Source organism: Lepidochelys olivacea, assembly GCF_965140295.1.
Source record: "Lepidochelys olivacea isolate rLepOli2 genome assembly, chromosome: 10".
Classification (NCBI taxonomy): domain Eukaryota; kingdom Metazoa; phylum Chordata; order Testudines; family Cheloniidae; genus Lepidochelys; species Lepidochelys olivacea.
The window spans coordinates 8,071,780-8,095,883 of NC_140420.1; the positions used below are offsets into that span (position 1 = coordinate 8,071,780).

At 51.1% G+C, this 24,104-nt stretch overlaps 2 protein-coding genes across 3 annotated transcripts; one reads left to right on the forward strand and one right to left on the reverse strand.

Moving 5' to 3' along the window:
* Positions 1 to 4,964: 4,964 nt before the first annotated feature.
* Positions 4,965 to 7,740, forward strand: RASD1 (ras related dexamethasone induced 1). 2 transcript variants are annotated; one of them, XM_084641801.1, is made up of 2 exons: positions 4,965 to 5,346; positions 6,501 to 6,934. In XM_084641801.1, the coding sequence occupies exons 1-2, from the start codon at positions 5,061 to 5,063 to the stop codon at positions 6,782 to 6,784; spliced, it is 570 nt and encodes a 189-aa protein (XP_084497927.1). In that variant the 5' UTR covers positions 4,965 to 5,060; the 3' UTR covers positions 6,785 to 6,934. The 2 variants fall into 2 exon arrangements, with proteins under 2 accessions (XP_084497927.1, XP_084497926.1); XM_084641800.1 differs by having other exon boundaries at positions 4,966 to 5,346; positions 6,427 to 7,740.
* Positions 7,741 to 11,017: 3,277 nt separating this feature from the next.
* MED9 (mediator complex subunit 9) lies at positions 11,018 to 17,605 on the reverse strand. Its single transcript, XM_084642252.1, has 2 exons — positions 17,306 to 17,605; positions 11,018 to 11,787 (listed from the first exon to the last, which is right to left on the reverse strand). Exons 1-2 carry the CDS (start codon positions 17,509 to 17,511, stop codon positions 11,571 to 11,573), a joined length of 423 nt encoding a protein of 140 aa, XP_084498378.1. The 5' UTR covers positions 17,512 to 17,605; the 3' UTR covers positions 11,018 to 11,570.
* Between the last annotated feature and the right edge of the window lie 6,499 nt (positions 17,606 to 24,104).

Here is a 24,104-nt window from a genome sequence, read left to right on the forward strand (position 1 = left end):
GGAGGCGCATGGGTGGGGACAGGGGAATGAAATATACAGCAACCCCTCCCATGGATTTATAGAGCCCTTCCAGTGTCCAGCTTTTGACAGAGATGACCCATAGCGCCCGCCAGTGCAGGGCGGGGTGCAGAGTGAGGGCAGCAGCTTCAGCAGATTGCACTGAGCATGCTCACTCCGTGTTAGCCTGTGCAGTACAAGCCAAGCAACGAATCATGCTCCCCACATGCTCCCCTCCCTCCCCGTGCCCCCCCCCCCATGCATTGCTGCTGGCTTTTGATGACCAGTTACTGCTCCTGGGAAACACCACTGTGTTTTTAATGATTATTATTTAGTATTCATATTGCAATAGCGGGCGGGGCCTCAATCACGGACCCCCATTGTGCTAGGTGCTCCACAAATGCAGACCCAAAAGACAGCCCCTGCCCTGAGCAATTCACCCGCTCCCCGCCAAGGAGACGCACAGCCCTGTCGTCGTCCCCGGCCCAGAGAAAGGACAGACGGGCAGAAAGTTGGGAAAGTTTCCGGAACGCAAGTGACAGCAGCAACGGCCTTGCGGAGAAGAGCAGAAGGAAGAAAGAGAGAGCTCTCCCGTTAAGAGGACTCTGTGGGGCCATAGCTCATCACTGGCTCCACGCTGACGTCAAAAGATTGGCGAGAAAAAGCCCAGTGTAATATTTACCAATTGCTTTCCAAGCCCCCTCTGTTCCAGCAGGGCGAGATGTTGTTACAGCGCTTTGGACGGAGCATAACAGAGGGCCCTTAATCAAGAGAGATGAAAAAAACCCTATGACACAATGCACGTGGGGCTCTTTATTAAGCTAAGTGAAGAGGGATAATAGAATCAATGCACTCCTGGTAACTGTATGCTCTGATGAAAGCAGCGCCTTTTAGAGAGTCGTGGTGAGTCAGCAGCACAGCCCCAGTGGGGAGACATCAGGAATGAAGTCCCTCCCGTTTGGGGTTGTCTCTAGAGGCTACAGCAAGGGACTGGAAATCCGGACTCCGGGGTTCTGCTCCCAGCTCTGGGAGGACGTTCCATGGACTGGTATGGTCAGAGCAAGCAGACTGGGAGCCAGGATTCCATTCCCAGCTCGAGGGGAGTTTGATCTAGTGGTTAGACCAAAGAGGGACTGGGAGTCAGGACTCCTGGGTTCTGTCTGTGTCCTGTCATTGATGCTCATGTGTGATCTTAGGCAAATTGCATAAGCCCATTTGTTCCCCCATCCACCCATCTGTAAAATGTGCAAAAGACACAATACTATCCTCCCCGTGCGGCATGAGCCCAAGCAGAGCCAAACTGGATAGCGGTGTAATAACAGCCATGAGATGCTGATCAGTGTTACCGTCTGCCAGCAAGGGGCTGTGTGTCTTAGATCCAAAGACAATCATGAACCTTGTTAAACCCAATGGCTGTGTCACATGCTTGCTGTCTGACCACCCTATGTTCATCTGACGTGTGTTTGTAGGGACTCAGCAAGCTCACAGCTACCACCCCCAACCCCCATGATCGAATTCTGCTTTGAACACTGTTTAAGCTTCATGAACTCCCACCAACTTTTGATTCCGCGGGGTAGAAATCTCACAAAATCATCTCTACACCTGCACTTTCTGCTGCCTTGGGTCCTGCGAGAATGGCTGCTCCACCATCTTGGGGTGTGTGCAGCCAACCGTGGATGGGAAAACAGGGTCGCCGGAAAACAGTTGAGCCTGGCACTGTACCCTGAAAAACAACACAGTTGGGATTTGTCTGACCAGAAAGGCCAGTGGGTCAGATGGCCCTGCATTGAGAGCTCCCTGGCCCTGAATGGTTCCACCTGGGCATGGTTAGCAGACATTACCTAGGTGTCCTCAGTCATTTCAGTCATAGGACAGGGCATCTCAACTAGCTGCAGACTCATGGAGGGCCTCAAGAGGTCATCTAGTCCACCCGCCCTGCACTGAGATGGCTTAAATATAGTGAGACCATCCCTGACAGGTGTTTGTCTAACCTGTTCTTAAAACCGTCCAGTGATGTGGATTCCGCAACCGCCCTGGGTCACCTGTTCCAGCCTTAGCGTTAGAACGTTTTTCCGAATAGCTCACTTAAATCTCCCTTGCTGCAGATTAAGCCCATTACTTCTTGCTCTACCTTCAGCCAATACAGAGAATAATTGATCACCGTCCTCTTTATAAAAACCCTTTACATCTTGGAAGTCTGTTATCATCAGCCTTCTCATCTCTAGACTGAACTCGCCCAATTCTTTCCTTGTAGGTCATGTTGTCTAAACCTCTTATTGTTTTTGTTGCTCTCCTCTGGACTCTCTCCAGTTTGGTCACATCCTGCTTGCAGCTTGCATCCGAATGAAAAACCCAAGCTCATTCCTGATCCTAGGTGGAATTGTCCAGATTTCCGTGCACCTGGTTTTGCTGTTCAGCATGTGTCGATGGCATGGAGCTGCCTCTGGATGAAGAACACGCTGCCTTTCCTATCACCAAGGAGCCTCACAAAGGGAGCAAATGGATTTTCCACATACTGAGAAGAGCCAACTTGAGAGGAGGCTTTGAACAAGCTATTTTTACTCCCTCTGGACATGATTATTAAGTGTGTGGTTAGCAATAAATTCTGATGGAGATGTTCGATTTGTCTATCCGTGAGGAACAGGCACTTCCTAACTCCCTTGCTGTTTTCAGTCAACCACTTCTATTAAGTGATCTTTGTTATTCTGGGGATTGATCAACTTGTGCTTTAGGACTGGCTAATAAACCTCCTGACCTCGCACTCTCATTTATAGAGCAATAACCTTCCCATTTTGGGAATCATATGCTCTGCCTAAAATCCCCCTTGCAGCTTCAACTGGCTATGATGTTTCCCAACAACTGGGTTTCTGTGGGCTGTTTAAATGGCTGCTGCATTCCACCCCAGAGGCAGCTGCATTTTATAGCTGTAGAGATGGCCAGTGTTTACATTCGCTTCTGGATTAGGATTCGGCTAGAGTCCAGATTTACGGCCAAAGTGGATTAGGTTCAATGGCATCAGATTTTCATGAGCTGTTCTTGTGAAACATCCATCATCTTAAATCTTACAAGGCCAAATATTTGGGGGAGGGGAGGTTTTCTCTCCAGCCACATCTGAAAATAAACCCTTCCAATACAGGGTCTGCTCTACAATAAAAGCCACATGGCATTTTAATCCAAGCCAGCTCATCTCCGTGCCCCAGCTATGGTGATCCTGGCCTGCACCATAGCGGCAAAACACCCATAAGGCACCAGTTCAACAAGGGTCATACATTCCCATGGGGTACCAATGGGGTACTTAAGCAAGCAAGTAGGTTCTATCTCTTTCTCCTCTGTCTTGTCTGTTTAGATTATAAACTCACCTGGCAATGAATGTGGCTCACTTTTTGAGCGGCTTGTGGTTCCATCCTGGCCTAGGGAAACTTTGTTTCAAGCACTTTTTCATTTCCTGCTAACGCTGTCTTTTGGCAACTGATGCAAGGGATTGTCTGCAGTCACCTGCGTGGATGACTGAGTTTGTGGGGATGCATCTGCTCACCTCACAGCTGTTTTCTCAGGTGCCTTTTGACCTGTGCACCCTTAATAAAATCCAACATAGCGCTCAGGAAAAGGGACAAGCAAACCGCACCCTCTGCTGTCCTCTAGCGGAGACACTCCGGATTACAAGGCACTTCAGTTTGGCCACATTCTGATCTCGGAATCTCTTCTTTTAGGGGTTTGTTTTTCGAGGCATCATTGTTGTCTTAGCATATTTTAAATTTTTTTTTAATGGTCAGAATAACAGCCCTGCGGCAGCAGGCCATAAATACCAGCCCACGAGGCCTAATGCGCCAGCGGAGTGGCCCCTTCTCGTTTGTTGATGCTTGTCGAAGACAAGGGGGGGGGCTTTTGGGCTGCGAAAAGCAGCAGGCAAGAAGAGCCGGACTCCAACAGGGCACCGCCAGAGCTTCCACCAGCCAGCACCAGGAGGATTGGAAAGCGTCCTGGGCGCGCACCCGCAAAGCCGGTTCTGTGAGCCCTCTTACCCGCAAACTGTTTATTCCCGGGGGGGGTACCCGCAAACTGTTTATTCCCGGGGGGGGGGTTACACAGAAACTGAAACCACAGCGGGAAACCAAAGGAACTCGAGCCCCCATCCCCCCACAGCCTGGATAGCAACTTGGGGCTACACTAAAACGGGGAAATCGCGGTGGGGGGGGGGAAATAAATGGCAATCATCATAATAGCTAGGACCCGTCCGGGCGCCCGCCGGGCTCTGTGTGTGGGGCGTGGGAGGCTAACTTTGGCACCTAGAGAAAGGGGTGGGGGGAAATAGACGAGGCCAAATCAGTCGCTCTTCAGTGTAAGTGACAAAGGGGTGAATCAGACCCTAGATCCGCGTGTGCGTAAACAACAAGTCAACGTCTCCCGCTCCATCGACGGCCTCTTTTCAACCACTGTGATCGGGAAATCTTCCCCCCGTTCCCCGGGCTGCCGTGCTCACAAAGCCTGGCCAGGCACCGTTGTATGTAATTGACCGACAATATCCATCGATTCTTCCCGCTTCTCCCCCCCCCCCCCCTTCTTCCCGCAGGCAGCCCCCTTCCCTGCCCGGGAGCGCTCTGGGCTGAAACAAACCAGCCCGGAGCTGGATGGCTTCTGGCGTAGCTGGGGCGGGGATCGTGTAGCCAAGAGGAGGGTGGCACCGAATCCAGCTGGGAGGGGTGGGGTGGGGTGGGGTGGGGGGGCTAATTGCAAAGTGCCCAGGACCATTGCACGACGCCCCGTCTCCTCCGGGGGGGAGGGGGCTCTGCAGCCCCGGGGACCGGGCTCCAGCAATGCGGCAGGATGGTGGTCCCCCCGGGTCCCCAGCGCAGGCAGAGACAGGCGGCCGTGCGCCAAGCCGCGCCCCCGGCCAGCCAGCTGCAAGCCGCCTCCCCGGTCTGTGACGCCGCCGAGGGGCGGGCGCGCCCGGCGCTGTATAAAGCCAGCGGCGCCCGGGGGCCGCTCACAGCGGACTCGCGGGCTGCTCGAGGAGGCGGGCGTCCCGCGGCCAGCCGTTCCCCAGATCCCCGCCGCCCGCTCCCATGAGACCCGCCGCCATGATCAAGAAGCTGTGCCAGAGCGAGTCCGAGCTGAGCATCCCGGCCAAGAACTGCTACCGCATGGTGGTGCTGGGCTCCTCCAAGGTGGGCAAGACGGCCATCGTCTCCCGCTTCCTGACGGGCCGCTTCGAGGAGCAGTACACGCCCACCATCGAGGACTTCCACCGCAAGTTCTACAGCATCCGCGGCGAGGTCTATCAGCTGGACATCCTGGACACGTCGGGCAACCACCCCTTCCCCGCCATGCGGCGCCTCTCCATCCTGACAGGTACGGGGGGCCGGGTCCCACCTCCCAGGGCTGGAGCCGGGGGGAGGCTGCAGCGTCCCTCTGGGTAGGGAAGGGAGCTGCTGGGGGGGGGGTCCCAGCTGGGAATGCTCCTTGTGCCAGGGGACACTCCGCTCTCTGCCTGCAACGTCTCCGGCTCCCTCGGGGAAGATTTTGTGAGTGCCAAGGCGCTCGTGGTGCCGGGCGGGATCGAACCTGGCACCGCTGGAGCTTAGTGCAAGAGCCTCTACCCCATGAGCCAAAAGCCAGCGGCCCGTTAGCTAAGGCTGTAGAGCAGACGCGTTAATCTCTGGCTCTCAAAGTGGTCTTGGTGTCACTAGTTGGGACACAACACCACGCCTGGAAGGTGTGTGGGTTACACTAGGAAAGTGAACCAAGCAAGGGCCGGGCGGGTGTGTTTACCCAACACCCATGCAGGGGGGCTGGAACAATTTGTCTAGTGGGGGTGCTGAAAGCCATTGAACCAAACTGTAAACCCTGTCCAGGATGGAAACCACTTCAAGCCAGGAAGTGCGGCAGCCCCCCTACTTCCAGTACCTATGCCCCCAACTGTCCGGGGTGGCTTGGATGGGGTGTGTGAGCCGCTCACACACAGCACACCTTGCAATGTAAATCTGAAAGCGCAGCAAAGCCTGGAGCTCGCTGGCTGCTTCTCTCCGCAGCTGCACCCTCACAAGCGAGCTAAGCCCCTCCACAGAGGCTGGCATTTGCATGCAAGCTCAGCAAACTGCCTAGGGAAATAAAGTTTGCTAACTCCCTACACCAGGCGAAGGTGGGAGCAAATAGGGAAATGCAGAGCACTGCTTCTGGTTCGTGCCAGGGCTAATTAGGGGCTGTCCATAAATTACCGAAGGCATATTTTGGTGGTCTTGTTTTTCAAGAAGACCCCCCCGCAACTCGTAACCCTGAAACAAACACACAATTCCATCCTGCGGTGCGGTAGTTTATGGTCAGCCCTTAGGGCAGTGCTGAGGTTGGGTGAGCTGATTGGGGACAGGGCGCTATCTCCATCCAGGACCAGGTCCTAACGTGCCCCCTCTCTTTGCCCCCTCTCTCCTGCAGGAGATGTCTTCATCTTGGTGTTCAGCTTGGACAACCGGGACTCCTTTGAGGAGGTGCAGCGGCTGAAGCAGCAGATCCTGGAGACCAAGTCTTGCCTGAAGAACAAGACCAAGGAGAACATGGAGGTGCCCCTGGTCATCTGTGGCAACAAGGGGGATCGAGACTTCTACCGGGAGGTAGCGCCCCGGGAGATCGAGCAGCTGGTCGGGGCAGACCCTCAGAAATGTGCCTATTTCGAGATCTCCGCCAAGAAGAACAGCAGCCTGGACCAGATGTTCCAAGCACTCTTTGCCATGGCCAAGCTGCCCAGCGAGATGAGCCCGGACCTGCACCGCAAGATCTCGGTGCAGTACTGTGACATGCTGCACAAGAAGGCGCTCAAGGGCAAGAAGCTGCTGAAGGAAGGGGCCGAGGGCAGCAGCAGCAGGGAAGCCTATGGCATTGTGGCCCCCTTTGCCCGCCGGCCCAGCGTGCACAGTGACCTCATGTACATCCGGGAGAAGGCCATCGGCGGTGGGCAAGCCAAGGACAAGGAGCGCTGTGTGATCAGCTAGGAGCATCCTGCCGCCCCACTCCTCCCCTCCCCAAAAAGGGAGGGAGATACATGGGGGGGAAGCTTGTTTCATAATAAACTCTGGCCGCCCAGGGGTGGTATGTGCCCTGGCCAGGGTGGCATCTGCCCAGGGGGCAGGTTACCTCCCACCCCCAGCCCAAGGGGATGATTTGCATCTGCTGTCCTCTGCACCCACTTCTGGGGTGCAATGGGGGGCTGATGATGATGCTGGGGACACCCTCCCCCCCCAATGATGAGAGACTGAGGACTTTGTGAGCACAGATGAGGAGCCTGGTAGTGGAAAGACATTGACTCTAAGGCACCTCCCCACCTTCGCCAGCATAGGCCAGTGCACTGCCTTACAGAAGAGACTTGGGGTGGGAAGATATGGTTTGGACTTGAGAAACCAGCCAACACTGAGCTCTGGAAAGGGGCTTTGTGTGTGTACATTTCTCTGAGCCAGGAGAGCTGCAGGAGGACACTTCCCGCTGTCGCAATCATCTGGCAGGCCCCTCCACTGGCCTCTCTTACAGAAGCAGAGATGGGTGTGTGTGAAAACCTGACTTTTGTTTACATTTGTCTTGCCTGATTTGGAGGGAAAAAAAAGCTTTTTTTTTGTTTTTGTTTTTTTTTAAATAGGCACTTTATGTAGGGTAGTGTGCGTCCTGGACATGAACAAAATCGTATGCAAGTGTTTTCTACGCTCCATGTTTTAAGTTTACTATTTTTTTCTACAAAAATAAAACCCTTTTTTAAATTAATCTGTTCCAGGTTTGTCTTTGATTCCTCATGGTGTTTCTCAGCATTTGCAAAGCCTCCCCCTATGAGGTATGGAACATCTATATTGAAGCTGAGCAACTGTGTTTACTTATGATAGCCCCCTCCAATCAAAACCTTCCCTCTACTTACTTCCCTTCATCCCCAGTGCAAAGGTTCCCATTACTGGAAGTGCATGACAAGATTTATTTCAACACAACAAAGTAATTCGGAGGAGAGGTCACATGAACTGTGCTGCCAAAACAGAGCACTGATTGGGCTAAAACTTTTTCTGATTACAAAAAGAAAAGGAGGACTTGTGGCACCTTACAGACTAACCAATTTATTTGAGCATAAATTGCTCAAATAAATAAATAAATAAATAAAAGCATAAATTGGTTAGTCTCTAAGGTGCCACACGTCCTCCTTTTCTTTTTGCGAATACAGACTAACACGGCTGTTACTCTGAAACCTGTCATTTTTCTAATTACGGTACCTTGCATTGAACCATAGGGTGACATCTAGAGGGCAGATGGAAAAGTGAAATATTTTCGCTCCTAGCCTATAAGTGCATGTGATCATAAATACTAGTAGGACATCTGTCATAGGAAATGTGGGTAAAATGAGATGTGACACAACTTCATAATCAATTAAAATCGCTCCTAGGACCAGGCACTACAGTAATAGAAGTAACAATCTCCTGCCCTGTTTTTTCGCACTTGAAACACACATGCAATTCTATCATAAAAGGCTTTTTACCAATAGTAACTTGCACTCAAATCAGAGAGACCTTTTTCCCTTTGCAACACACCTAAAGGAAACATTCCACTTAAAAAGGCCCCATACTTGCATTTGAAAGAACTACTGTTCCAAATAGCCAAGACTGCCAGAACTGAAAGAAAACGGGGAAGGAATACATTCTCATTTTTTTTCTAGTTTGCTTACTTGGTGATTTTGAAAACACGTTAGGACTGGTTTCTCAGGGCTGCTGGATACCACCAACTCCCACTGATCTCAATTGCTCAGATCCTCTGGAAAAATTAGGCCTTTTGTGTTTAGCCAGTCTCCTTGTTTCACTAGTCAGTTCCCCCTGTTATTTCCCTTGCCCCCTACCCCAGCAATCGAGGCCAGAAATATATCGTTAATTTAAAGATAAGGAAAATGTACTTCTGAAACAGCTTTTAGTACACTTAAAAAAACCCAAACCAACCTGACTGGATTTTAAGTTGAAGGGGTGACTTTCACCTGCAATTGCACATTTCTCTGAGCTTACACTTGATTCTTCCATCTCTAGTACATGCACAGTTCATGGAATGTATATTGAAAACTAGATGGATTATTTCTCCATGTGAAATAGATGCCAAATTTACTGATCTTAGACAATGGCTGGCAGAAATGCACTGCCCACGTTCATTTTCTATTGCATATTTTAGGGTTCGGTTTCACTGAAACAAGAAAGGTTTATCCCAGGCCACCTTTGCGTCTTCCCAAAGAAACAAGAGCGTAGCGCTATTTTAAATGGGGTGCAGAGTGGCATATAATAAGCAAGCTGCTGGTAATTTGGACTGTCCCAGCAGGGGGTCCCTGCCCTTAGCAGAAACACTTTCCTTCTGGCTGGCAAAGGGAAAGCAATTTCAAAACAGAATTTGTTGCTGCTCTTGACAGGAATGAGCTTTCTCTCTCTTCCAGGGACTCTACCGGTTTCTCTGTGTCCTTGTGTTATATGCAAATAACCTGCATTCTAGTGACTGGCACAGTATTTCATCATAATTTATAAGAGCACTTCACAAGAAAGGCTGGGACCCAGCCAACCCTGGGCACACATGCTTGAAACTGTACACATAATACTTTTATTAGCCAGTGAGGTACAGTGAGATCTCCTATGATAACCGTGTTTACCTCCATTTCCCATGGAAGGGGCAGGCAGGCAGCAGGAAATTCCGAGGTAGGACTCAGCAAGCTGTCCCTTGCTCTATTTGAACATGATCCAACGTTCAGCAATTTTCATTGGTTGTAACCGGAGGTGCCCTCAGTTACTGCCCTGGAAACCCACTTTCTCATCTCTGCGCGCCCCTGCACTGAAGCCAGGGTGTTTACGTCAGGGGTGAATCAGACCCATCCAACTCTGCTATTTTACGTGGGTACAAATAAGGTGCAGAATTGGCTCACACCACCTCGCTGCATTGATGGACTAGCCGATGGCCCAACCCACCACCGCCCATCTCCTCAATCTGAGCACTTGCTGGACTCTTCCCCGTCAAGTTGTCTTCTCCTCCTGCCTCTAGTTTATACAGTTGAAATATTGGGGGGTGAATTTGCTTCTTGTGAAAGCGAAGGCAACAAAGGCCTGGCTAGCATTACTGCTAATACCGGCAGGCACTGCACAAACTTCCCCCTGCCCAGCCAATACATCCCAGTCCTGGTCAAGTCCCAGGCTCCCCTTGAGCAGAGACCAGGTGGTGTGCTGTAGTGTGTGGTGGCCGCAGTGTCCGTGGGGCGAGGGAAATGAACCCACCACTGTTTTTACACTGGTGACCAAGGCCCAGATCCTGCAAACCTCACTCCCGTGGCAGGGCGGTGCTCTTAAACAGGAGTTGCACCCAGGTCTCAAGAAATGAAAGGCTAGAGGCCTTAATCCAGAGTCACCAGCCTATCTATGGGCCAAATTCTTCCCTGGTGCAACTCCACTGACTTGAATGGCCCAGTTGCTGCTAGCTGGCTATAGGCCAATCTCCCTTCCCATCTCCATGGGGCTGTTTACTAGATACTTGCCTGGGCCCCTGTGTCCTGCACTGGAGCTGCACAAAGCACTTCATCTCCCTCCGCAGCGCGGGGGCAGGGGTTAACACAGCACAGGACAAGTGTCCTAAATGCTTGAGGCCGATGTAGGCAGGCAGTGGATCCTCCCCTTGATTAAAGTACTCTGGGGCACGCAGCTGGCCTCTGAGAGATTCTGCGGTCAGCCCCGCTGGTGGAAAGTGTAATAACCACTACAGTCAACAGGGTTACTCAGACTGACTCCAGGGCAACCGGGAGTGACACTGCTTCTGTGAGTTGGGAATCGAGGTACCTAAATCCCTGTGACATTCACTCAGAGCTGAGCACTGACTACTCCTTTAAAAATTCCCAGCCTACATCTACCAGGCTATTTGGCCCCAGCCCTGCTTTTAGAAAAGCAATGGAAGGAGAAAGCACCCAGAGCAGCTCTGTGGTCTCCTGTGCTTTCAGAACGATAGCCCTGTGCCGTCCGCGCATGCTCGGTACAGATGCAAGAAGTGCCACTCAGGGTTTTCAAATCTTTACTTGGATCATCTCAGATACAAGCATCACTTATGGAAGAAAAAAAAAAAAATCAAGGTGATAAATACAAAAGCAGTTGTAATCAATCCTTTCTCTCCAGACACACACTCTGCAACCAGCGCATGGGGGACCGTGTCCGCTGCCTCCGGGGGGCAGGGCAGGAAGCTCCATTCTGCCGATTTCCACAAAAGGGAAGAAAATGCCCCCTCTTTCTGGTTGCAGGCAGTAATGTTGCCACCAGATCATTTACTCCTCATAGCAAGGTGGGGAGCGTAATCCCTCCTGCGTGCTTGCATTAAAAAAAAAAAAGAGACGCACTCCAGAACAGAGAGATATATAAATACACGCAGTCCCACAGCAGATCAAAGCAAACGAACCGCTGCAATCATCATACGTCAGGTACACAATGTTCTCCCGGGTTAATGTCACATGGCTGCGATCCACACAGCAGCAACCTTGTAGGAAGAAGACAGAAAAGAAGGGGAGGGGATGTCTTGCTTTCCCCTGGGGCCCGGCTTGTCCTGTCCCTTCCCTCCTACTCCTTGGGGATTTCAAACATGCAAAGGCTCTTGTATTTCTGCAGCAGTTCGTTCTTGGTCCTGACTTGCTCCCTCAGGCTGCGCAGCTGCTCTTGCTGCTGCTCGGGGCTCACACCGATGCCAGGCATGGCGCTGATCATCTTTCTCATCTCCTGGAATTTGGTCTTGAGTTCGTTCAGCACCTGGTGGACATCCTGGCTGTCCTTGTCCATGCTGCAGGGAGGCAGAGAGCAGATACGACAGCTCACACCTTGCATCAGACGGACTCAGGGGGCTACGTCCCTCCCGACACAGACTCCTCCGCAGCCACCCACCAGAAGCCAGCAGGGATGAGAAGAGGGGCGTGGCCACGGGCGGTTAACTACATATGCCCAACTCTGACGTGACTGCTGATATTCTGGGCAGCCCCAGTCAAGTGACATTAGCCCTAAAGCCACATGGCGGCTCTGGATCACTGTGTCTTGTTGAACGCATGCACCCACAGAATAGTCACACGGGTCAGGAGACGGCTTGAGGCTCTAACGTTGACCATGAATCAGGCCCACTTTCCCCCCCTGTTAAGCGCCCATCCCCCTCCCTATAAAGAAGTCCCATGTCACCACCACGTTCCTCTGGCTAGAAAGGCTGCATGGGATCCCTTCTGGAACCTCTCAATGGCATTCGTTGACCAGCCAGGGTGTGTCACCATAATATGATGCACACTGTCCTCTTCCAGCAGAGCTGGCCATACCCACCCTCACCCCCGGGGCTCTTCTCTCTTCTTAGCCCGGAGGGTGAGACAGAACCAGTGCCCCCAGCTGTCCTGGCAGCCGAGCAGCAATGCTGAAGGGCCACTGGCCTAGATGGTCTCCTCCAGCTTCTGTGACTCATGCTCACAGAGCCTGCCTCCTGTTGCACTTTCCAGATGTGATAAAATGGTTTCAACTGTAATGAGCAGGAGAGGGGCTGGGGAGAGGAGGAGGGACCGAGAGAGCTGACGGGAGCCGGACTCGGGGCAGGGAAGCTGCGGGAGCACGTCCCCAAACGCAGCTCTGCTAATGCCCCTCACTCCAGACCCGCAGCCCCAACATGCCTCCGCCTCGACCTGCAACACACCTTGCTGCCTTCAGCCTGCCCTCCCCACCCACTCCACAGCCCTGCCAATGCTCCTCTGCACCCGCTCCTGCTATTCCAGTCCACGGCTCCCTATGTCCAACTTTGCCTGCAGCATCCTGTTAGTCCAGCCCTGCGTAGCACAGAATCAAATCTGGTTTGAGGCAGCACTGTCCAGCGGATAAGGACTCAGGAGACTTGGGCTCTAGTCTATAATTTGCTAGGGGACCTTGGGCGAGTCACCCCCTTCTATGCCTCAGTTTCCCCTCCCACGTTTTGCCCGTCTCCTCTACTTAGACTGTGCCCTGTTCAGAGCAGGGACTGGCTCTTACTACATGTACATACAGTGCCTAGCACGATGGGGATCCGATTTTGGTTTGGGGCCTGTAATACAAATAATTAATAAACAGCAACATCACTGGTAGCTGACAGGAATCAGATGCATTCTGCCATTCAAGCTACAAACAGGTTCCTTGAACTAAACCATAAGGAACGCCAGAGAAAATAACGCTCCACACACTCAGAAAGACTCACTCTCTCTCTGAGGGGACATTAACACCCCCAGAAAGGAGAGAGGGTGCCCTGTTTTAAAACCAGCTGCTTTCTCAGCATGCTCCATTTTTAAAAATAGCTTAGCATCTGCGATGCCATTGCTAACACTTAGAAAAGTCTCACCTGGCTCAGAGGATTTGCTTCCCGGCTTTGGAAACCCATTGCTAATGGGTAGAGTGGGATTGTAAAGGCCTTTGAAAACCACAAGCCTGCTCAATAGCCAGCTCTAAAAACAAGACGGGCTTGGCATTGCAGGGGCAGAGAGGGATTCAGTTATAACTTTGGGGAATAATGACACAGCCCAAAGGGAAATGTTTAAGCAGATGGCGCCCATTGGTTTGAATATTCATTCTTTCCAAGCTTACTCAGGTAGGACATTTTACCGCCAAAATATTCATCACTCCCTTCCTACGTAAAACTGCAGCTGAATGCTGGAATGGGCTGTCAGTGAGCAAGCATCTAAATCACAATCAATCATGAACACCCAAGTAGAATTGAGTGACTGTGGGTAGGGCCCTTCGGAGAGAATCAAGTTCATCTGATCATTGACTGGCTTCCTCGCGCTCACGCTGGTGTAACTCTAACTTCAGTGGGATCACTCCTGATTTACACCACTACGAGAGCTTAGAAATAAGGCCCTACACTTCTGCGAGGGCCTGCTCCACTAGTGGAAAGAGTTCCACTAACTCAATGACATTTGGATCAAGCCCCAGGAGTGGTGGAGCTTTTTAGACCGAGGGCAAAGAGTTGGCAGAAATTCCAGGGACTGAAACAATAGGCAAGGGTGTGTGCCCTTGAATGTCTGTTAGTTTACAACACACATCCCCAGTGACACTGCAGATGAGAGGCACACTATCTTATGTTCAAGTCCTGACTTTGTGATAAGCGATCATTTGAAAGGAAGATTCATTTGCAACCTGCCAGGGTTATGAACGAATACACCCTAGCACAGGAAAGCTCGGCTCCCCAGCTGTCAGCTGGATGAAGCATCACTCTCTAATGCTAGCAGTTAGAGAGAGGCTGGGCAATGGGACACCTGGGGCCTTTCATCTCTTGCTCGCAAGGTCATTGGCTGATGGCTATTTGGTGACCTCTGTGAAATGAGTTGGGCGAGTCTCAGCCCAGTTTCCAGCAGACAAACCTTCTAATTGAAAAAAAAACCCACCACCACACCTGGCACTAAGTACTTCCAATGCCGGTAGTCTCCAGGGGTGGGGGCAAAGGTGACACCTTGTTTCCTTTTCCCACCGCCTTCTCTGTGCCATGATGCCCCACGCATAGAAACATGCACTCGCCTTCCACAGCCACCAGCGAGATCCTTCCTGAAACTCCTCTCTCCCATGACACCCACCAGCCTGTGAGTTCAAAATGATCACTTCCGTTATTCCCCCTCCTGTGTTCCCCCGTGTGTCCTGCTTTCCCTGGGCCTGCCTGTCAGGCTGCAAAGGCTCTGGACATGTCTACACTGCAATTAGATACCTGCGGCTGGCCCGTGCTGGCTGATTCGGGCTAAGGGGCTGTTTAATTGCAGTGTAGACGTTCATGCTGGGGCCTGCACTCTGGGACCTTCCCCTCTTTACTAGCCCCTCCAAGTGCTCCCTGCCAAACAGGGTTAAGGCACAAGGGTGGAGCAGCGTGGCGGGAGCTGGCATCAGCACCCTCTGTGCTGACCCTGTTTTGTGCGTACATGGCAGTCTTCAATGCCCAGGGCTGTTAAGCCAGCCCTGACTTCACACAAACAAAACATGTGAAAGGGGGGTTATCAGAATGTCAGGGCTAGAACTCCTCAGGTGGCCTCAGATCTACTCCGGACCAATATACTTGTCCAGACACTGATCCTGAATCAGAAAGACAAAATTCCAATCGCTACCATGAGATGATCCACCACCCTCTTTTTAAGGGGCTAGAGCAGGAAAACGTTCCTGAACTGGCCTGCGCTGACCAGGCCCTTTGCCAGTAGGACTGTGTGTTTGTCTGGCACAGTTAGATGCAACTTAAACACTAAACTGGGAGGAGTGGTAGATATGCTGGAGGATAGGATACAGAGGGACCTAGACAAATTGGAGGATTGGGCCAAAAGAAATCTGATGAGGTTCAACAAGGACAAGTGCAGAGTCCTGCACTTAGGACGGAAGAATCCAATGCACCGCTACAGACTAGGGACCGAATGGCTAGGCAGCAGTTCTGCAGAAAAGGACCTAGGGATTACAGTGGACGAGAAGCTCGATATGAGTCAGCAGTGTGCCCTTGTTGCCAAGAAGGCCAATGGCATTTTGGGATGTATAAGTAGGGGCATTGCCAGCAGAACGAGGGACGTGATCGTTCCCCTCTATTCGACATTGGTGAGGCCTCATCTGGAGTACTGTGTCCAGTTTTGGTCCCCACACTACAAGAAGGATGTGGAAAAATTGGAGAGAGTCCAGCGGAGGGCAACAAAAATGATTAGGGGTCTGGAACACATGACTTATGAGGAGAGGCTGAGGGAGCTGGGATTGTTTAGTCTGCGGAAGAGAAGAATGAGGGGGGATTTGATAGCTGCTTTCAGCTACCTGAAAGGGGGTTCCAAAGAGGATGGATCTAGACTATTCTCAGTGGTAGCGGATGACAGGACAAGGAGTAATGGTCTCAAGTTGCAGTGGGGGAGATTTAGGTTGGATATTAGGAAAAACTTTTTCACTAGGAGGGTGGTGAAACACTGGAATGCGTTACCTAGGGAGGTGGTGGAATCTCCTTCCTTAGAAGTTTTTCAGGTCAGGCTTGACAAAGCCCTGGCTGGGATGACTTAATTGGGGATCGGTCCTGCTTTGAGCAGGGGGTTGGACTAGATGACCTCCTGAGGTCCCTGCCAACCCTGATATTCTGTGATTCTATGAAATCCAAAAATGGACAATGATTTTTAGATACTAGGTTTACACTTCAGGCACAGTTCGGCTACTGAATCCGACTGACCTATGCGCACGAGGGAAACAATGCCTGATTTAAAAAAGCATTTCTTGAACGCCAGACATCAGCCAACTTGAGACAAACTTTCTCGGAAACTCTGGGCCAGATTGTCAGCAGGTGTAAACTCCATGGCACCTGCCCTGATTTACTCCAGCGGAGGCTCCGGCCCACAGGGTCAATGCTAGAAAGGTACAACTAGATCAAGACGCATCAAATGAAAATAACTTAAAACTAATCAAGCCTGGAGTTAAGCAGCCTCATGAAATCAAAGCAGCATAGAATCATAGAATATCATAGAATCATAGAATATCAGGGTTGGAAGGGACCCCAGAAGGTCATCTAGTCCAACCCCCTGCTCAAAGCAGGACCAGTTCCCAGTTAAATCATCCCAGCCAGGGCTTTGTCAAGCCTTTGTCAAGCAGGTTGAACTGAAGGCGCTGCAGAAGGAATTCCATCACCCTCAATGTAGGGCCGTTCCTTACGTTTTACCACCCATGCCAGGGGACTCCCATCACCTTCCTGGATCCAAGTGACTTATGGTTCCCACCCGATGCGTGGCCCCGGAATGCCATGCTGCTTGGCTCCAGATAGCAGGCTGCATGCTAGAAACACTCCTCTCTGCCAGGGATGCCCCTCCCTGCTGAAGAGAAGGGCAGCCCACGCCTTCGCTCCGAATGGCTCCACAAGCAGAGCCTTGGCCATCCTCTGTAGTGCAGCTGGTGGCCTGGGGCAAGCAGGGGACCTGGGATGGAGGGGATCCCTGGAACCCTAGTGATCTCGGCCCTCTGGAAAGCAAGGTGGATCGTCCACTAGTTCTCTACTTGTGAGAGGGGGGGATATGGAGAGATACCCCACGATCTCTGGGACAGCAGGGGGGGAATCCCTAGTGATATCTCTCTGTGCTCCTTGTGGGGTGAAAAGATTCCCCAGATCTCTAAAGGACAGGGGAACCCCAGCGAGATCTCTGGAGCAGTCCCATGGGATATCCCCAGTGATCTCTTTGCAGAACGGGGCGCTGGAGGGACCCCCGGGATCTCTCCCCGGAGTGGGGCGCTGGGGGGGAAACCCCAAGGCTGGGCGCTGGGGGGGGGACCCCAAGGCAGCGGCGCCGGGGGGGGCGGGGGGGGGAGCACGGGCACGTTACCATTTGATGATATCATGGACCAGGGGCAGGAAGGAGAAATCCTCCTGGCCCTGCTGCTGGGGCGGCGGCGGCTGGGGCGGCGGCTGGAGCTGGGGCTTCTGCTCTCCCTGCTGCTCCGGGGGCTGCGGGGCTTGGAGCGGGGCCGGCGGCTGCGGCTGCTGCTCCTCCGCCGGTCGCACCCCCACACCGGCCCCGCCAGTAGCCATGGTCCCCGGGCTCCCCTCCGGCTGCAGCCCGTCGCGGCTAATGCGCGTCCCCCAGGCCCGGCCCCCTTGCAGCCAGACATAGGCCGATTGCAGCCGCGGCTCCTCTCTAACACGTCAGCTGCGCCGGGGGTGTGGACAGGGCTGGCTCGCCCTGCCTGCCTGCCTGCCTGGCGCGCCGGGGCTCTCTGCAGCCTGCCGCCCCGGGGGGCTGCGCGCCAGCCGGGCAGCGGGCGGCTCCAGCCCGGGCGTGCAGGAGCGCGGTTGCGGTGTCTTGCCCCGCTGCATGCAGGCATGAGGCCCGGGGAGTTGGGGGCGGCTGGGGTACGGAGCTGCCGCCTGCCCGGCCCCTTAGCGGAGCTCGCTGCCCAGTGCCCGAAACGTGGGGCCCCCTTCCCATGGAGCGTTCCACAGCCCTGCGCAGTTCCCTGGGTCAGGGGTTCTCAAACGTTTGGCCTGGTGACCCCTTTCACACAGCAAGCCTCCGAGTGCGAGGCCCCTTATCAATTACAAACACTTTAAAATATGTTTCAGAGCAGCAGCCGTGTTAGTCTGCATTCGCAAAAAGAAAAGGAGGATTTGTGGCACCTTAGAGACTAACCAATTTATTTGAGCATGAGCTTTCGTGAGCTACAGCTCAGTTTAACGCCATGATAAATGCTGGAAGCAAAAGGGGGAGTGGGGCTGGAGGCTGACAGCGCGGGATCCCGCATGTAATAACCTGGCGACCCCCAGTTTGAGAGCCCCGGCTCTGTGGGCAGACATCCTCTAACTCATGTTGGGTTAATTTGAAGTCGTTTTCAAAGGCCTTCCCTTGAGGGAGGGTTTTTTGCCCTTCCCAGGGATCAGTTTTAAAGATCGCTCATTGGCGACCCTATTTTTGTGGGTAAAAATTAAAGGGCCCAGTTCGGCAACAGCGTTAACCAGCCCCTCTGGCTGGGGTAGTATCAGCCTTTGGGTCAAGTATGTAGTCCCTGATTTGTGTGTTAGAGGTTTGGGTTCAACGCTGCAGAAGACCGCTGTGTGTGTGTGTGTGTCCGCATATCACACCCGCAAACAGTGAACAGAGAGCTGTTTATAAACAGTTCAGTTAGGAACCCGCAAGGAAAAATCAAATGCGCGGACACAGAATGGGGAAGAGCAGGGGAGCCTCTGGTCGTGCAGAAGAGGATCTGGAGGTTATAGTGGATTATGTAATGAATATGAGTCAACAACATGATGGTGTTGTGAACAAGGCAAAATATCATGCGGGGGTGTATTAACAGGAGTGTGGTGCGTAAGACATGGGAGGTCATCAATCTGCTCTGCTTGGCTCGGGTGAGGCATCAGCTGGAGTATTGTGTCCAGTTTTGGGTGCCACATAAAGTTGTGGACAAATTGGAGAGAGTCCAGAGGCGAGCAGCAGAAATACTAAAAGGTTTAGAAAATGCGATTTATGATAAAAGGTGGGGGTTTTTTTAAGAAAAGGGTATGTTTAGTCTAGAGAACAGAATGCTGAGGGGGAACCTGGTAACAGGTTCTAATATGTTCAGGGCTGTTATAAAGAGGTTGATGATTGATTGTTCTCCATGTCCAGTGAAGGTGGGACAAGAAATAATTAGCTTAATCTGCAGCAAGGGAGATTTAGTTTATTTATTAGGGAAAACTTTCTGACTACAAAGGGGGTTAAGCAGTGGAACAGGTACCTACGGAAGTGGAATCCTGGAAGTTAGACGAAGAGGGAAATGCAACCTAGATGGAGCTACTGTAAGGTGGGTGCATAACTGGTTGGAAAATCGTTCCCAGAGAGTAGTTATCAGTGGTTCACAGTCATGCTGGAAGGGCATAAGGAGTGGGGTCCCGCAGGGATTGGTTCTGTTCAATATCTTCATCAATGATTTAGATAATGGCATAGAGAGTACACTTATAAAGTTTGCGGACGATACCAAGCTGGGAGGGGTTGCAAGTGCTTTGGAGGGTAGGATTAAAATTGAAAATGATCTGGACAAACTGGAGAAATGGTCTGAAGTAAATAGGATGAAATTCAATATGGACAAATGCAAAGTACTCCACTTAGGAAGGAACAATCAGTTGCACACATACAAAATGGGAAATGACTGCCTAGGAAGGAGTACTGCAGAAAGGGATCTGGGGGTCATAGTGGATCACAAGCTAAATATGAGTCAACAGTGTGACGCTGTTGCAAAAAAAGGAAACATCATTCTGGGATGTATTAGCAGGAGTGTTGTCAGCAAGACACGAGAAGTAATTCTTCTGCTCTACTCCACGCTGATTAGGCCTCAACTGGAGTATTGTGTCCAGTTCTGGGCACCACATTTGAGGAAAGATATAGACAAATTGGAGAAAGTCCAGAGAAGACCAACAAAAATGATAAAGGTCTAGAAAACATGACCTATGCACTGCCCACCCCACATTGGGTCAGTTGGGTGGCTCAACATGGGACCTCTGCCCCCATAGTCATCAGTCTGGAACTTTTCCCAAACATTGGATTCATCAACAAAAAGGGATCTATGGTGTGCTACACCAGCGCATAACAAAGCTTTCAGACAAAGACAAGAGTATGTAATAGTGTGGACAAAAGGCGCTTCTTAGTATGACTAGGGAGGATAATTTCACCTTTGATTTGGTAATACAATTGACCTGCAATCCAGTATGTCCTATTTTTCCTCTATATAGTTTTGATTGTCATTTTTAATATAATTCAGTTGGCCGGCGCTCAATTCCTGGAATTTTCAAATGTCTCAAAATTGCCGGATCCCTTATGTCTTAAAACCATCTCATAAATTCATTTCTTGTTCAAATGGTTACTTAACCTATTTTCCTGGAGACCAGCTGAATAAATGAACCTTATCTATATTACTAATATAACATCCCTTTCTGTCATCCCATTATAAACTGCTTTCCCGCCTCCAAATTCGATCTAGTTTCAGAGGTTGCTTTCTGTCTCTTTAGATTTATTATCAATCATTTCATGCAACATCATCCAGTTCTTTTTACAGGTCCCCTCTATTAGATTTTATTCATTAATAGCCTCATATTTCAACTTGATCTTTGTGTTGCCATCGTGGTTTTACTCTGGCTATTATTATCAGCACCATTATGATTTTTATACTATGGCCAATACCGTTTGCAGCTTTATCTCATCCCACTGCAGCAGACTCACACATTTGACCTTCTGGAAATCTCACTGGGTGTTCTATTTAAAGCTTGCAAGTCTCAAAGATTCTTCAGAGGTTGTGTTCATTTAAGTACCACAAAGTCTTCAAATGTTCACCAGATTCTGGACCTGATTCTGGTGCCATTGAATTCCATGGCAAAACTCCTACTGGCTTTGACAAGCACAGAATTCAGCTTCTTTAGACTCTAACCCTCAGCTTGCAATGCCACAGGAACTGGAATTTGCACAAGATTTGTGCTATCCCCAGCTCCTGATGGGTCCAGAATTACCCTGAGAAGTAATATTTTGACTTTCAGATCCAAGAAACACAACTGTGAAAAAGCAGGCATAATAGGGGAATAAATCCTTTTTGTTTGGTTCCTGAAAAGTTTACCTTAAAATTCAGTGCAAGATGGGGCCCTGTCTTTAGGAGTAGAGCTGCTTGAAAAACATTTGATGGGACAGTTTTCCATCAGAACATGCAGCTGAGTTGAAATGGAAACATTTCGCAGAGCGTGAATCTTTCAACACAAATGTACCTGGGAGAAAGTTGAAATGAGTCTGTCACAGCGTAGCTGACCTTGGAGGGGGTCAGCCCCCAGCCTACTTATGACAGGCTCCAGTAAGGAGAACAAGCCAACCCAGATCCACTTGTGAGTTATTAAATTGCCCAAATGGCTGGGTGGCAATTAGTAAGTGAAGGAACACCTGGGCCTTTTAAAGGGTTATGAGGTCTCAGGCAGGGCACCTAGAGCATACAGAGGAATCCTCAGGAGTGGGATTTCTCAGGGGAGCTGTGTAGAGAGCTCAACAGAAAAGGGGACCTGGGAACAGTGATCCTAGGTGAAGCCGGTTCCAAAAGGTTAACGAGTGGCAAAGCCCCGAGGGAGACTGAGTCCCACTGAAAGGACCTTCCCCATAGCAGCAAGAGGTCCAGGTTGTTGGGGAACCAGTCCAGAGAAGAGATTCAGTGGTTTGAACTCTGCAGGGCTCTGAGGTTAGAGAAGGAACCCTTCCCCAGATGAGGGCAGGAGGTCTGACTCCAGAGTCAGGAGTCAGGCCAAGGATCCAGCGAAGTCAGGGGTTGGGTGTAGGAGAAGGGATCTGGAGCGAGGCAGCAAAGCAGGAACCAGGAGCGGAGGAGGAGCCCGGGCAAGGAGGATAGGAACAAAGTGGCCAGTAAGTTTCAAAGGAAAATAGCGATTGGTCTAAAAAAGCTGCCCAACGTGTCCCAGAACATCGGGGGGGGGGAGGGCTATGCGATATGCATCCCTGTGTCATCACGCTGGGTGGGGTTTGCATCCCTGTGTCATCACACTGAGCCTAGGGTGGGGCGCAGAACAAGAAAAATAAAAGCCCACAGAAAAAGCAGCCCCAAAGATAAAGCGAAAAGCCCCGCAGGCCACAACCAAGTAAAAAATGCCACCCAACCTTTAAAAGATAAGCCCAAAAGTCACTTGGAACAGGGGGGAGCACAGGACTCAGGTGACAAAGTAGAGCCCTGAATGGGACTATTTTTTAATCCCACGCCTGCTGTTATAGCACCGGGTCCTGCGGGATCCCAGTCCTGCTGCAGGGCTCTATGCTAGTACCGTGCAGGAATCTGTCCATAGTGGCACCAGCCAGCCAGGGGTCCACACTCTCAGACTGGTGCAGGGCACGTTCCCTTGTCACTGAGGATGATAGTCAACGGAGAGAGTTTGATGTTTCCTAGCTCATGTTTGCTTGTTTTGCACGTCTGTGATTTTTTCCATCCCACTGAGAGAAGGGAGGGGGAAAGTCTGGAATTGCAGGGGGCTTCCCGGGGAGAGGCAGGGGAGAAGAGGGAGCAGATACAGCCATCAAACCAGGGGACTGTCAGGAAAAATGGGCATGTAGGTCATGTCAGCAAAGGGAAGTGAATATCCATCATCAGAGTCCCCTTGCGAAGGATCGCACAGCTGTACACACATGGCACTTCCCCTTTCACAATGACAAACGAGCCTTGTAACCTGTACAAACCTGACAGCTCAACCCTTCAAAGGGTGGCATTTTTCCAGAGGGTCAGACAGATGAATGCCTATGCAAATGTCGGTACAGTGTAGTCCTTTTCTCCAGAGTGTTTGGCATCTGGACAATGTAGGCAGCTTGGGGGCTATTTTTTGGGTAGGGCTCTTGTTCCGCAGGTTGGTGCAGTTAAGGCTGTGATGTTTTGTTTGCTTGCATATGTATAACCAGTAGGCAGCAGCTGTACACTTAGGAATGATATTTAGAGAAATTTAGGCAGGGGAGATAGACATGTTCAGCTTCTTCAAAGAACCTGCTGAACCTGCACGACAGCTGACATATGACATTCTCCAAGATCTAATTGCTTATTCATTCAGATAAACAGAACTTACAAGACTATGTATAATCATGCTGTCTGGTAACTTCCAATATAGTTACATACACTCTGTGATATTCCCTGGGTTCTTTAATAACCAGAGTATGAGAAAAACAACACAACAAATTTAAAGGCCAGCAGGAATTAGAACGGCATGAGCAAGCCAGCTATACTCTTCCAAAAGACTATGGGCCACTCTCAGGACTGTCTCCAAATTCACATATTGAAAGTATGAACATGCTAAGGGAGCATTTATAAACTCTAATCCTTTAACACATATCCCTTCAGGCTGCCCATGCTGGGGATCTGGCATATGACCACCATACAGACAATTCCTGCACGCCGGTGAGTATGGAGGTGGTAGGCGTGTCAGCTGAGATGCCCATCCTCTGGCAAGGTGGATGAATGCTGTGTTCAGAGACATTTGCAAAGGATCACGCCAGTTTTTTGCTGCTCTGGTGGGAGCTGACCAGCTATCCATCTTCCCCAGAGAATGCTTTGAGGGAGTGGGGAAGGGATTGCTGGTCCATAGAACGAAGGGGTGGGGTGCTCCAAGATCCCCTATTCAGACATAGAACAACTCTGTCCAATACTTGGCAGAGCAAGTAACGAGCACATGCTTCAGCAGGCATGAGAGTGGGGAGCTGCTGAGCATTCCTTATCTCCTTAGGGTAGCTGGGAGTGGCAAGGGGGGGTAGGGATGAGAGGCAGCTACTGCAGCGAGGACAAGTGAGGGTAGATAGAGGGCACTGGGAGCCAGTACATCTACTATTTTAGGTGGCCCCAGGCCTGCAAATCTGGTACTGGTACTGGATGTAAAGTGCCAGCAGAATCTATACAGGTGGAGGGTGTGGAGACCCCACCTTGTCCAGTTCCTGGCAGGTGTAGGTGTCCCTTAAGCTGCAAAAACAAACCATCAGCACTCAACATGCCAAATTCCTTCTTGGTGAGACTACACTGAGGTCTGTGGGGCTCCACCAGCGGTGGACTTGGCCCATTGTCCGATGCTCACTGCCAGGTATTTACATCTGCCGCTTGTCCTTCCACTCAGCAGACCAGCTTCTTAGTCTCTGCAAC